We start from the raw sequence: 14,810 nt of genomic DNA, 5'->3' as shown, positions 1-14,810 counted from the left end.
GGGACAAGGAGGAGGCTGAGCAGCAGGTGGACGGAGAGGGATAGAGGGGGAGAGTGATGGAGTGTGTTCCTTGTAAAGGCAGCTGGGCAATGAGGCGGACAGAAGCTAATTAGAGAGGCAGCCTCCTTTACAACGCCCCAATTAGATCAGTTGTGTGCGCGTGTGGGCAACAGATCAGCTGGCTGTGAAAGAGCCTGAAAGGTGTGTCTGTATGTGCAAGACTGTCTGTGAGTGTGAGGATCTCCCAGCAAGAGGTGTCATACTCCCATTTCTCACCAACAGCAAATCACATGCTAGCGGTTTGGGTGTGTGTCTGTGTGTGTTCGCACCTGTCCTCCTCTTAACAAGTGCCAAATGGATGAAAATTTACTAGTGACACTTAAGGAAAGCTCGGTTATCATTGCATTCGGCTTTTAGTGGAAAGGGCGAAAAGGCAAAATTCGTGGAAGCAGTAGAGCGCGCCGTTCTGAGCATTTTGGTGATGAAGACAAGACTAGTGTGTTTAATCTGTAAATAATCCCCTCTCTTTTCAGACAAAGCTCTGTAATCTCATCACAAAAGTCTCTGTGTGCATTTTGGATGAAAACAACAATAATATGTTAAATGGTTTTTTTTCCCAAACGTCTCCAGTTTGACCTCTGCTCGTGGGTGTGTGCGCATGCATGCGTGCATGTGTGTGTGTGAATAGAATGAGGAAGCCCTTTCCCACACAGTGCTCATCTGTGTCTCTCATCAAGGATTTAATAGTTGGATTGGAAAAGACTTTATGTATATGTGTGTGTGTTTTTGTATATGTGTCTTTGCTTGTGTGTGAGTGTGTGTTTGTGTGGGCAGTTAAGTCTCTCGGGCAACATATAGCACATGAGGTGTTTGGATTGTTAGTCATGCATTCATAGTATATTTTTGCAAATTTGGAGTGTTGAATCACTATCTTTTATATTATTATTCATTGTTAATATTATTTATTTTTAATATCCAATGAAGGCCATCAGTGTGTATTTGCATCGTCCCAAAAAGGGTCTGTTGATGTTTCATTATCATAGTATTGTTGGAAAAAAATTAGTTTTTTTGGTTCAAATCAACATTTACCCATGTCAACTGTGAACAAAAAGTCAAATGACATAATAATACGTGTCTAGCAAGGATGTTCCCAAAGTCACTATTCCTGAAAATGCTGGAAAAGGTCACCCATATCTCAAATGGAAAATTACCATAATAGCCCTGAGTGTGTGTGTGTGTGTATGTGTGTGTCTCCATGTGTGTGTGTGTGTGTGTGTGTGTGTCCCTATATTCCATCCCTCTCAGGGCATGAATACCTGTCAGGGTTAAATAAGATCCTGATTGATTTTCCAAAGCTCTCTTTGATTGTACGGCTTCCTGGCCCCCCTTTCACCTGCAAATTACTGACTTGACAAGAAGAATTGAGGCTGTTCACATTTTTTGTTTGCTAGAAAAAAAAAAGAGGTCACCTTGATTAGCAGCGGGTTTTTGACCTTGACCTTGAGCGTTTATGAGTTAACCTCCACCTCCTGTGGGTTTGTTGCAATAAGAAGAAATTGCTGATATAACTTCACCGGACTGCTTTTCTACTCGCGACTTTTAAAATGCTGACTGGCGTCGACGCGCCCTGGGTGTGTTTGCAGAGAAAAAACCCAGAGGACGCTGAAGTTCCTCTAAAACACCAGCTGCTGCAGGTCATCGTGAGAGCACTCCAGTACCGCATGCTTCTCACAGGTAACACACACACACATCAACACACATAAATAAAAGCCTCATAAGAACATCTTACACAAACCTGCCTTTCCTTTTTATCAATCTTCTCCAGATTATTTGAACAACCTCTCACCTGACTCGAAGGAATACGAAGACACGCAAGGTAAAAACGGCAGATTTGCGAGGGAGGTTTTCATTAAGACGCGGCGACTGAGCGTATCTCCATTCAACTCACTTCTCTCTTTGTTTTCTTTCTTTGTGCCGCAGCTGCCTTGGTGGTCGTTTCCGAGGTGGCCGACCAAGCCAACGACAACCTCAAACAGGGGGTGAGTTTAACCAAGACACGGCTCATTCGTTTATTACAATCGGGCTGCGGAGATCCTACGAGGAGCTCGACTTTGCAAAAAAAGCTATTAAGATGCATCCTTATGTTCCACTTGGCATTGAAAGAGCAACGCTCGGATAAACATGAAGCGTAAAGAATTTAGACAGCTGAGGATTTCTCCTGCTTATGACTCCCCCTTGAAAATGATTTGCCGGAGTGAAGGGGAGGTCTATCCCGCTCTTGCGCCGCAGGCCTCCTGAATGAAACAAATTTGATGTCATCAGAAAAACCCAGGTGTATCGTTACAAAGGAGGGTCTGTGAGGGTCGACCAGATTTACATCCTCCCTCTCAAACATGAGCAGTCTCTATCGCCTCCCTCTGTCGAGCTCCCCCATGACCCACATTGGTTAGGTTTATCACACTCTATTTTTTCCTCTTTTATTCACATGCGCTCTTACCCCGCCCCCCCCCCCCACACACACACACACACTTGGGCTGACTGACTGTGAAAACACAAGCTCCCTCTATCTCTGTATCCCACTATTCAGTTTTCAGTATCGCATCCTTTTCCGCCTCCCTCGGTTTCACTCACAAACAAACAGTGTCAATTTCATTCTGTGTCTCCTGGTGCACCCATCGCCGGGTAATCACACGCAATCTCCTCGCTTTCTTCTGTCTCTCAGGAGAATTTGCTGCGTCTGGTTCACATTGAATACAGCATGAAAGGCAAGAGGGACCTCCTCAAGCCCGGAAGGGTAAGGTTGACAAAGCCGGGTCTGGCCAGCTGTACATTTTCGCCGCTAAATACACAGCAATGCAAGCCCAATCCGAAAAAAAAAAAAAAAAGTGTGAATAAAGCATGAATTGTCATCTTTTTCAATGCATTAATTCTAATTGTGTCGGCAGATGTTTGTGAAAGAGGGAACGCTCATGAAGGTCTCCAAGAAGAGCAGACAACCCCGACATCTATTTCTGGTAATCCCCTTGTGACTCCCTTTGTGACTTCATCACAAAACTGAAATAGAAATTGACATTTCGTTTTGAGCTGCATCCCAAGTTGGTTTCTACTAGCCTTTTTATGTGTCGCTAAGAACCGATGCAAAGATGCTGATCTTATGCGTGTCCCGAAGTGCCGAGGTTTCGTCCATCGGCGGTTAGTTTAGTTTAGGATGAAGACGAGGGGCAGGAGGACAGAGGAGCTTACAAATCAACACCTTGGCTCATTTGTGTGAGGAAAGAAAAAAAAAAAGTCATTTTACAGAGTTATGTTTATTCTGGCTGGGTGAAATTAAGTCTTAGTTGCTTGGCAACCTCACACTTTGGCTTTTAACTCATTATAGGGTGTTAATTAGTGAGTTTTGGAATTGCTGGGAGGTAGATCGTGTTCTCGAGCTATTCCCTCCACTCTGTTTCTAGTTATTATGGTATGAAAGGTCATTATTTGATTTCCAAGACTCATATAAGATAAAATTTAAAAAAAAATCACATCATTCACATATCATGAAAATCCCGCCAACCGTTTTGCCTCATTTAATTATCAGTGACCCGGGAAAAGTGTTGATTTATGTATGGCACGAAATATGGCACGATTATAATGGGTTTTATACACAAAGCAACTACGCTCCAACAAAATGAAATGATAATTAAGACCGCTATATACACATTTTAAACGGCACTATTTACATGAAGGGAGGCGGTGGGGAAATCATATTTCTAAATGATAGCATATGTGCATATACATAAACCTCAACTGTTGCAATCTAGTGTGTGTGTTAGGCTTGCCTGTGTGCACTGAATGACATGCCAGATTCAAAGCGTGAAAATTGCAGTCCGGCAATGTTTCCCATCAGAATCTGAATGTGGTTTAGGGTGAAGTATACGCCTCTCTAAACAAAACAAACCGCTGTAAAATCAACCCAAACCGCAATATAGAATTTGTTTCCTTTCACGCCACCATAATGATCATAAGATTACGGCGCTGAAAATGTGTAATTCCGCGAGGGGTCGGTTACCGGGGGCGACAATTTGTATAAATTCGGGAAGGTAATATTTACGATGCTAATTACTTTTCATTTCTCTGGTGGTGAAGCTGGGTATACTGCTGGGGCGGTGAAAGGGGTTTGCCACGTATCAACGCGGAGCTTAAGCTTGGAGCGTTTTCTGTGTCGCTATATAGGATCAAACTTGCTAACATTTGTCTAAAACATCCCATTTATGCAGCCCGACCAATTACTTTGGCACCCTTGACAGATTCAAGTAAAGATCTAGCCAGTGTTAAAAACTGCAATTTTCCAAGCCCGAGCTTTTTCGCAAGACACAAAATAATGTCTCTATTGATTTGACACGGCTCGCCTCTCTTGAAAGCACCTGCTGTGTTATTGAGTCAGTGCTGAAAACAAAGCCGGCATGATCTGCAAAAATGCGGGGAGAAATTTTTTGGGCGGAGGTCTGTCTGCAAGGTAGGTGTTATGGAGGAGGGGGGGGGTCACAGGGCCAAGGCTGTAAGACCTCCACTCGGCACCACACCCATTCGGCAAGAACGTCTCTCTCCACTCCTATGCTCTTCTCCCCACTCAGGACTTGTTTTCCAGGGCCCCACTTCCTTACAGGATGTTTGGTGTGGGTCACTGGATGCTGGCTTCCTGTGTATTGGGAGGGGACTGACAGCAAAATGAAGGCCAGACAGCCTGTAGAATGCAGGGAGGAGGTGGTTGAGGGGGTTGGAGGGGTGTGGGGGTGTTAGACAAACACATAACGTGAAATAGAGAAGCCCACTCTATTGTTTCACGTTCAATCACTGCTGTCTCATGTTATGAATTATGCTTAAACTGCACATCTAGAGCCGTATTTACGAGTTTACCTTTTACTAGCCGACCCCAAAGCAATGTCGTATGCAGAGACCCTGTGTTTATTTAGCTAAGACCTATTCTATACGTCCCCGAGACCGTCCAGACATGGAGGACAGTCGAGAAAGGAAAGCTAAAAAACTCCCGAGGGAATGAGGCGGCTGAGTGAAAGAGGCAGGTGAGAGACGGGCGAGGGGATCTCGGGGTTCAACGGGTTTGAACTCCCGCTAACGGACCTGCGGGGTCGAGGAGGCGCACGCATTGTTTCTGGAAAGCGTTTCGTCTCTGAGATTTCATTTCTGTGGAAGGAATCTTGGAGAAAACGAGCGGCGCAGGGTGGAGCGAATGAACGGCGGTGGCTGCGGGCCCAAGGGGTCGCAGGCCAGACTCGGGCAGGGCTTTCATGCCGTGTTTTGTCTTCATCCTCGGCCAAGGAACTCGTTAGCGCGGCTGTTTGTGTTGTTGTTGTCGTGGTAAAGGTGGCCGGTTCCACCCAGTCCTGGTTCTCAGCGAAGGCTGAGAAGGCCGGGAGGGCGAGGACGGGCCCCGGAGCCCAGAGAAGGGTGGAGAATTCCTGGATGCTGTCTTTACGGCCCCAGCGGATGTTTAGAGCTCACATTAGGTGTGACCGATGATGTCATCTCTTTTGTCTGGGAAGAAATGAAATACCTCTCAAACACAACACAATGGACTCTTGGTGTGTTCGGGGAATTATAGTACTTTGGTCTTATATTTAAATAAACACTTCTAATGCCTTATTTTATTGTGTGCATACATGGGAATTGGTTGCCGAGGGTTTGCACACACGTCCAAAGGCTCGGCTAAAGGAAACTCAACTGATGTTTTGATGCCATAAATACAGAGAGAAATGCAATAAACACAGGGTAAACAATGGTTACTGCTGCAATCTCAGTGGGCCTCTAAACTAACACCACCCCCTCGTGGTTGTTATGTGGTATTACTTGCTGAACATTTTCAAGAATCTGTTGTTTTTGGAAATCGAGTGCATATTATTGGACGGATCAATGAATAACATCCTATCATTTTTTTTTTTTCTTCCCCATCAGATGAATGATATAATGCTGTACACCTACCCCCAGCAGGATGGAAAATACCGGCTCAAGAACACCTTATCGCTTTCGGGAATGAAGGTATTTTGACATCTAAATCCTCGGCCTCCGCTCGTCATCGCCGCATTTGTGAATAACGACTGTCGGTTAAACTGAATGGATGTGCCTCAGGTGAGCAAACCTCTCCTTGATGACGTGCTGAACTGCCTGAGGATTGAGGTGTCCGACATCACCATCACCCTCTCTGCCAGGTGAGTATCTGGCAAGCAGATTCAAAAATTAAAAAAAAAAAAAAAAATTTTTCAAGATTGGCCGGTCGTTCGGGGTGAATAAGCCGCTCATTTCCAGATCTGTTTTTTTTTTTCCAGCTCGGTTGGTGAGAGGGAGGACTGGTTCCACACGCTAAGCCGAGCCATCGCCGATCACGCTGCGGGACTCTGCACGTTCGGTGGACCGTGTAGCGAGGTGAGAGATGACTTTGCACAGTGTAAACAAAAACGCACAAATTTCCACAGTAATGTTTTCTGAATCCTGACCGTTTCGCTCTCGGAGTTTTCACACCACAGTTCACTCCGCTTCTAACACACAGGCCCGTGAGAAGTTGTGGATGGCTCTGGGTGAGGCGGCTCCAGTGATGGTGCCGGTGTCTCACGTGATGATGTGCATGAACTGCACCTCCGACTTCAGCCTCACTCTCAGACGACACCACTGCAATGCTTGCGGCAAGGTCGGATCCACAGCGACGTCAGAATACCTCTGAAATTTTGGACAGCTAAAAGATTCTATGAAATATCTTTGTAACACTACGTTATGTCCTTGTGCAGTCTGTAAACTTTACCTCTTTGAACAGGTGGTGTGCAAGGCCTGTTCTAGAAACAGATACCCGCTGAAGTACCTCAAAGATAGGGTGGCCAAAGTGTGTGACCACTGCTATGCGGAGCTCAGGAAAAGGGGTAAAAGTCAGATTTTTGTTTTCTGATTCAGGAAAAAAACGCCGTTGTTGATCTGCTTCTAAAATGATGCCGGTTTGAGTAGGTGGGAGTGTGTCGGGCGCCTGCAGCAACGACAGTCCGCGGACCCATCGGGCCAGTCGCCCGCTGTCCGCCGTCTTCCAAAGCCTACAGCCTCCGAGCCTGTGGAAGACCAGAAAGAACTCCTCCCCCCTCAACCAGGTAAACAACATGATTTTTGAACAAGTGATATTAGATATCACATTCTTTAAATGCCTTTTCGAGTATCTGCACAAAGTAATGTTCCCTGACCGGGAATCGAACCCGGGCCGCGGCGGTGAGAGCGCCGAATCCTAACCACTAGACCACCAGGGATCCGTTAGAAGAACTAGGAAACCCGAGCCGGTCGAATGCTGTGCATTTATCACCCTTGACATTCGAGATTCACCGTGTTTACTGTCATAAGTTCAGTCTAGAACAGGGGTGTGCAGTTATTTTGACTGGCGGGCCACATTTCTTATTTAATTTTTATGCACGGGCCAACTAGGTTTCGTGTAAATTGTACAAAATGAAAATTGGAATATTTCGATTTTTTTTAACATTTTATTTCAACTTTAAAATCATTCATTATCATGTCATTGTACCGACATTATTTTGTATATAATCATCCATACAAAAGTAAACAAAAAGAAAAAAATAAGGAGCTTCTAAATTCAATATAGCGATTGAAAATACTTTATTAAAATATTCAAAGAAATTAGTTAGGCGATAAAAAAGCAAAACGGGACGGATGTGGCCCGCAGGCCGTAAAATGCCCTGTACAATTATTTCCCTGTACAATAATACCGTGAAGCCAGATGGTTAGACAAAAAAAAAAAAGGTTAGGAATAAGCTTCTTATTGCAGTTAAAAGTGCAGTGGCAAGCATCTGCCACCAGATCTGGCAAGCATCTGCTACCATTTTAACTTTGTGAGGCGCTCTAGAAGCAGGGCTTTCCCTTCGATTTACACCCAGCAAGTTGAGAATATCACTTATAATAGTTTGTTATTCCGTTACAATCTTGTGTTGCAAGTCGATCATTCAAATGTATGCGAAACAACGATCCGGTGCGTTTTCGCCAGGTGTCTCTCGGCGTAGAGGGCTCCACCATGAGCGGCAGCCTGCAACGCCGGAAGAAGAGCAAGAGGAAATGGAAGCGGCTGTGGTTCCTCCTCAAAGACAAGGTGCTCTACACCTTCACATCCCGTGAGGTGAGGGGGCACAGAGTCTCCCACACCAAGCCCCAAAAACACCGACACACTGCCTTTATTTCCCAATTTTCGACCTGTTCGCTCTTTTCGCCTCTCACGGGGACTCTCTGTGCCCTCTGTTCCTTTTTTTTTTTTTCGAAAAGACCGATCCGAATGTTCCTCGGCTTTGCTCCTCTTGAACCTCCCTCTCTCACCTCCGAACATTCAGTAAGAGCTACGTACAGAAATTTTAATTTTAATTCACATTCCCTTGCTGGATATTTCTTCAGGATAAAGTGGCTTCAGAGAGTCTACCTCTGCAAGGCTTCACCGTCAAGCTGACCGAGAGACCGGAGGGAGAGGAAAGCGGCAACGTTTTCCATCTTTACCACAAGAAGACGCTCTACTACACCTTCAGAGCCGACGATCAACACACTGCACGCAGGTGAGCAGTCGTGCAACTCAATGTTTGAACTTAGAATGGGCATATTTTGTGTTGCTCTGACATCAAATATTTCTCTTGTATTCTTTTCCGTGTCCTATATGTGAGCACGTGGCGTCATAAACTGTGTATTTCTACTCTTTAGATGTCAATTTCTCTCAAAATAGCTTGAACATAATGTGTCTATTTTACCCGTTTGCTAAAAAAAACCCCATCAACAGAATCAAAACTGAGTTGAAATTGAGGCGAAAATCAAAGTCTATTTGTAAATAACACACTGCGTTATTGATTTTTCTTTTAAACGATCAAAGTATTTCAACTCTACGGGTAGAATCAATAAAAAAATTATTTCTAAAAGCCATTTTCTCTTAGTTTTTTTACTTACTTCATCTTCTTTGCACAAAAGGCAAAGATGATAAGGACGGGTTAGTTCGGCGGAATCACTAATTCTGCTAAAGAAAAGAGCAAAACACCGACTTGTTACACATTGCGCTGCAAAAACAGTGAAACATAGCAGTTGGTAGTAAAGTCAATACATCTCTCATATCTAATTCAATGTGCAGGAGATAGAGAACATCTATTATTCACTGTATGTATTATTGAAAATAAGGACTTTAGAAATACAGGCTTTACAAGTGTATTAAAAACCAGATCTTGGATTTCTCTGATATCTTAGTAAGGGGTTGTTTCAGTCAGTCAGTCAGCAACTCTTGGTCAGATAATATTTATACGCTTCTCTGTACTCTCTTTGATGTCAGTCTATTAGGAGAAAGAGCATTTTAAAAAACGCTACTACGGCTTTCTCTTTCTTTTTGTTTGATCCTCCCATCCCTTGCAAATGCTCATATCTTCCAGAAGGGAGATTTTTATCTAACAATATCTTTGGTGTTTCCCCCCCCCCGCGCAACTCCTGTGTCCATGTCGTATATAAAACTGTTTGAAAAATTCCCCTTAAAGGTATGATATATTGGTTTTTTTTTTTTGTATGTGTGTGTGTGTGTTTCAGATGGGTCAACGCCATGGAGGAAGCTACTGTTTTATAGCACCTGCTCAGTTCAATAAACAACTACTGTTGTCTGTGACTGCTAGAACTTCTCCAGGGAGAAACAAAAACCAAGCTACCTGTTGCATCTGAACTAGGACCGCGTCCTTCAGGACCTGTCAATCCTGCTTGACCTATCGTGGATTATAATGTGGAAATGCGAGGGATCTGAGACAAGCCTCGCACAGAGGTGGCAACAAGCGTGTAACTCAGCGGAGAGACGTGGAAACACCACTTGTCGGAGCTCGATCTGACACGCAAACCTTTTTGGAAGTCAAAACGCCGAGCCGTCACAAAAGCCTTCGCCTTTCAGGAGCAGCTAGCTTATAGGGTTTTATCTTTGTTATTCCCTGTGTGTCTCATTATGTGGGCCATGCCAAAAACATTTCCAACTTTGTCTGTTTTTTTTTTTTTTCTTGTTAATTTTTTTGTAAACCATGTCTTTTACATGAGTCTCCACTGGATTATTAAACCGCTCTTGTTCTGCAAGGGAGCGGCACATTCCTTTTTATTTTTTACATGCAAGACACTTCAGCTTCGGTGCTCTGATGAATACACTGTAGCATCTTCTAATTGTCGGCGGCCAATAGAAAGGGTATATTTGGTATTTTGAATATACATTGTGAAGCGCAGACTTCAGATGTTGTAGTGAAGGATGGATTTATTTGAATGGAAATGCTTTTGACCGTGGTCGTTTTTCAATTCCCACAGAAGGTGTATTTGCAGTGCCTCTTGACCCGGTATTGCAAAGCTATGGAACGACCTAGACTATACATTCACTGCTTTTTATTCTGCACGTAAGGTTGCAGGGAGCTCAAGCCGGATCCGGGTCATTTGCAATTTAAGTTGAGGGATCACTTCACCAGTTTCACTATTGCCGCTCTGAGACAACGGTGCTGAACACTGCACCATCGTGCCAACCGTTTTCGAATATTTCCATGCAAACACTGGCTAAAATTCCAATATGTGCATTTGTTACAGATTACTGAAGTGCCGGTTTATTTTATCTGGTTGAATGCAGTACAATTTGTGGTTGATAATGAATGTGCCTGGAATTAAACTGTACTTTCTATGCTACTACAATACTTCTTGTCTCCGATAGAGACCAAGAAAACCTTTTGCTTTTCTTTTTTTTTTTTATCTACTCCAATAACCTCTAAACTTCTTGTATTTTAAACACTACCGTTACAGTCCAGTAACAAAAGAATATACTAATGTGCTATTTGAATGCCTTTTCGTGCTGTATATATATCGCTTAATGAGAAAATCTAGTTTTAATTTGCCTTTTTCGATGGAAATTGCTGAAGAACACCACGGTCATACGACTTTTCAGAATATATTCACCTGAGCCATTCGTGTCTTCAAGTTCAGCAGTGTCAAACTTCCATAGTTTTATCTAAACACATTATGATGCATTTTTAAGCAGATAGAAGAACATTGAAAGTGTGATTGTAGGAGATTTGTCGACATTTATAACTTTTTCCTATATAGACATATTTTATATTATTACATGTGAGTTTTACTCATGTTATTATTATGGATGTATTAACCATCATCCAGCTATGGGTTATGATAGTAAATGAATGAACTTGTATCCTCTTAAAACACCATTATATTGTGTTTTAAACCATTTATCGGCTCCATGTACTGCTTATGAATGACAGCTATGGAATTTAAAGTAAAGTGTCACCATTATTTCGAAAGCACACCTGTGATCACCCAGCTCTGTTCAGCTTTTCCATCTTCTTCTTACTGGACATATCTATACTGGATTGTACCTCTTGCATATAGTGCATTGTTTATGTAAATGTTTATGTATATAGATACATATTGAAATAAAATTGCTGAAAAAATTACACCATGTGTGCTAATAACCAAATCATCACATAGACCTATTAAAAAAAATCTGATGATTTATTTGTTTATTTTAAAATTATAATTAAATTCCTTTTTCTTTTTAAGTCTTCTTAAAAATGTTATTTTTTCATTCTGCAAAAATGGAAAAAGTAGAATAAAATTATGCAGCGTAAACGACATTTTCCCAAATTTAGTTCAAAATATAAGCAGTTTTAATATCAGTAAATTTAATATCAGTAAATTTAATGACATATCAAACACATATGAACACATTTTATCAGTAACAGACACTATTTTTTTTTTTAATATTTATCTAGAAAATTAGTGACTTAAAAAAGAAAAAATTCTATCACTAATACAGTGACCCATACACACGTTCCTTAATGTTGTTAAAAATATTCTACGCGGTTGTTCTTTTTAATCTAAGCAGTATTAATCTGAGTAACATTGCAGTTTGTTCATATTGTGCTCGTATCCTGACTGGGATTGGCAAATGAATCCTCCGAAAAAGAAAAACAATGACATATTAAGCGTATAAGCATTCAGTATAAGCATTCAGTCTGAGCGTCCACTGATTAGACAAATCTCTGGGCCTCCACCAGAGCTTTGAAAATTCTCTTACACGTCTCCCACAGGTCTTTTCATTATGATTCAGATAACCATCTGCTGAGTCGAGGGATACAGTTCACCTGGGAAAGACAGTGAATGCTCTCTCTTTGGCTTGTCAAACATCTGTGAGGACACTTCCTACCTGCCTCTGCAAAAACAGTTTAGGGATGTGTTTGCTCCCAGCAGCAGAGGGCAGCAGACCGTAGAGGGGAAGCTTGACTTGCACTTGAACTGAGTGGCATGCAATTATTGATCATTTGATTAAATTGAAAATGCAAAACATCCCGAGCAGCCAGCCGATGATGATAGTATTAAGTAAATAAATAAAAATATACATAAAAAGGAACCTGAAAAAATATTCGATAATAATTTCAGATCCTCCTTTGAATTGGATATGTACCATCCAGGTGTCTGCACTCGCACCTCAGGGGAAAAGGATCAATGATATTTCCCAAGCACAATTAACTTCCTATTGTTATATTTGCATGTTTTTCTGTTTGTTTTTTTTTCCATAATTTTCCATTTGTTTTTTTTATTTAATCTCTCCACTTCATTTATCGTTGCTACCTGAAAATGTATCAGGTTTCTTTCGCCAAAAGATAAATAAGTTCTCAAAACTTCAGCAACCACTTTATCGTTTTTAACATGTTACAGTGAGACCATGGAAAGAGAATGATTACTTTAAACTGACGCTTGCAGTGGAGCATTTCTTTGCCTCGGGTAACCCTGAGAAATATTGCGGTTGTTTTTTTGTTTTTTTACAGCTGTAAATCAACTTAAGTGAGACTATTAGAATTTGAAAAAAACAAAAAGCATTCTATCATTGTCACGACACCAGGCGATGTCATGGAATTTTTGGTCAGATTAACATGACGCATTTGTCCACAACGTTACAGCTACCTCCCCTGCAGCTATGTCACCATTCAAAAATAAAAATATACCAGGCCATGACACCAATCATCCCTTTATGACCGGGCTTCTCATTTCCAAGCTTCACCCGACCACTGGGTAACACAACCCCTCTCGGATAACTTCATTAGTTTGGGCAAAGAGTTTCACAAAGCCAAGCAACAAGTCCAACAGCGCTGAAGCGCAACCAGGAAAGCTGCCATGAATATTTAAAGATGAAAAATATAAAAGCACAAAACATTTTGGCCTATTTCTTCTTCCACCTCTGCATTATTAATGACCAAGAACTGACCAAATCAGTGTGAGTCTTTTTAAAAAGAAGAAAATAGATGTGACCCTAATTTCTAAGTCCTTTCATCATTCAGAACCGGCATTTATAATTAATCATTATAAAAGTCTGTCTACATAATACAGACTTAAGCTAAGGCAAAGGTTTGCTGACTGGGCTGTTACTGGATACTGAGATCATTTTCAATAACATGACGAAAGATTGCGCGGCCATCAAAAAATAGGCAGAAGAAAACTAGGAGGATTAAGGTTGCACTCGATATGCGATCCCGAGAGTGTGACTGACCCAACAATCAATGGAAGTAACCGAAGACACAGGGAAAGTGAGGCAGGGGTTTTAAAGAGCAAAGAAAGTTGTTCATCTTTAAACACCAGACAGCACACACTCGCACACTGAAAATACATTTAGAGACCTTCTGTAGCCAGGGAAACAGAAACTCAAAGAGACACTTAACGCTTGATGCGTCTTTGAATCAATAACCTTCAGCTTTTTTTTTTTTTTTTTTTTTTGGAGGGGAGGGTGGGGCTCTAAATATAGGTAAAGGACAGCTTCTCCTTCTTCACACACAGTTTAGAATCCTCACCCAGGAGGTGAATAAAAGAAGAGAAATTCAATGCGGCATGTGTATATTGCAGTACAGTGCTAAAAAATCAAGTTCCCTGCAAACAAGAATGTCTGGTATTTTAAAACCAAAGGAAACTGATAACGGTCAATGGAGACAAAATAAAGCAGGTTGGAAAACATGATTCATAGTTCGATGAAGCATCGGACTCGGGTTGTTATGTTAAAGGAGCTTTTGTTCTTGAATTGAGAAGCCTCCGCAAACGTAGCAAAGAACCATTCAGCTAAATTCAATTTTGAAATCCCCAACATGTCCTTGGACAGTCAATAAAACACTATATGTCTTGAATTGGCAAGTGAAATATTACCTATAAATGAAATAACATTTTACATTTTACACACACACACACACACACACACACACACACACACACACACACACACACACACACACACACACACACACACACACACACACACACACACACACACACACACACACACACACACACACACACACACACATATTTAAATATATATAACAAGCATTTGGCCAAGACTAACAATGAACATAATATCCAAGGCATTCCTGCTATTGAAATGTATTTTTCAAAATTCTAAATACTGAAATCATTTCAGTATATATACACAGATATATAGATATATAGATGTGTGTATATATATACATACATACACATATAGATACATTTAAAATATTGCATCATATCTTTATTTTATTTTATTTTATTTTATTTTATTTGTGTAATTCCAGGATTGGGTCATCATTACAAACTGATAATGACTGAGGTCAGCAAAATATAATGCTCCAAAAAAAGTAAAGGGAACACTTAAACAACACAAACTCCAAGTCAATCACACTTTTGTGAAATCAAAGTGTCCACTTAGGAAACAACACTGATTCATTTTGACTCATTTTAAGGACATTATATCCAAGGTGGATCAGCCC

General features: G+C 41.5%; 1 protein-coding gene and 1 non-coding gene across 3 annotated transcripts in view; one reads left to right on the top strand and one right to left on the bottom strand.

Moving 5' to 3' along the window:
• fgd5a (FYVE, RhoGEF and PH domain containing 5a) overlaps positions 1-10,758 on the top strand; it is a 32,302-nt gene extending 21,544 nt beyond the window's left edge. The window contains exons 8-21 of one of the 2 annotated variants that reach the window (XM_086168468.1): positions 1,644-1,734; positions 1,826-1,876; positions 1,981-2,039; positions 2,723-2,794; positions 2,946-3,014; positions 5,953-6,036; positions 6,127-6,206; positions 6,324-6,420; positions 6,545-6,682; positions 6,806-6,908; positions 6,991-7,127; positions 8,027-8,155; positions 8,425-8,579; positions 9,583-10,758. In XM_086168468.1, the coding sequence (XP_086024594.1) occupies positions 1,644-1,734; positions 1,826-1,876; positions 1,981-2,039; positions 2,723-2,794; positions 2,946-3,014; positions 5,953-6,036; positions 6,127-6,206; positions 6,324-6,420; positions 6,545-6,682; positions 6,806-6,908; positions 6,991-7,127; positions 8,027-8,155; positions 8,425-8,579; positions 9,583-9,619 (1,302 nt within the window). In that variant the 3' untranslated portion in view covers positions 9,620-10,758. The remainder of the gene's footprint in view (positions 1-1,643; positions 1,735-1,825; positions 1,877-1,980; positions 2,040-2,722; positions 2,795-2,945; positions 3,015-5,952; positions 6,037-6,126; positions 6,207-6,323; positions 6,421-6,544; positions 6,683-6,805; positions 6,909-6,990; positions 7,128-8,026; positions 8,156-8,424; positions 8,580-9,582) is intronic. The other variant, XM_086168469.1, reaches the window with a different exon arrangement.
• On the bottom strand, positions 7,209-7,280 carry trnae-cuc (transfer RNA glutamic acid (anticodon CUC)). The gene has a single exon. It is a non-coding gene; the product is annotated as a tRNA-Glu (tRNA).
• Positions 10,759-14,810: the final 4,052 nt, after the last annotated feature.

This window comes from Fistularia commersonii, chromosome 21 (genome assembly GCF_037954325.1).
Source record: "Fistularia commersonii isolate RoL2024-O1a breed Wild chromosome 21, RoL_Fcom_v1.0, whole genome shotgun sequence".
Classification (NCBI taxonomy): Eukaryota; Metazoa; Chordata; class Actinopteri; order Syngnathiformes; family Fistulariidae; genus Fistularia; species Fistularia commersonii.
This window is presented reverse-complemented; position numbering and strand designations above follow the sequence as displayed.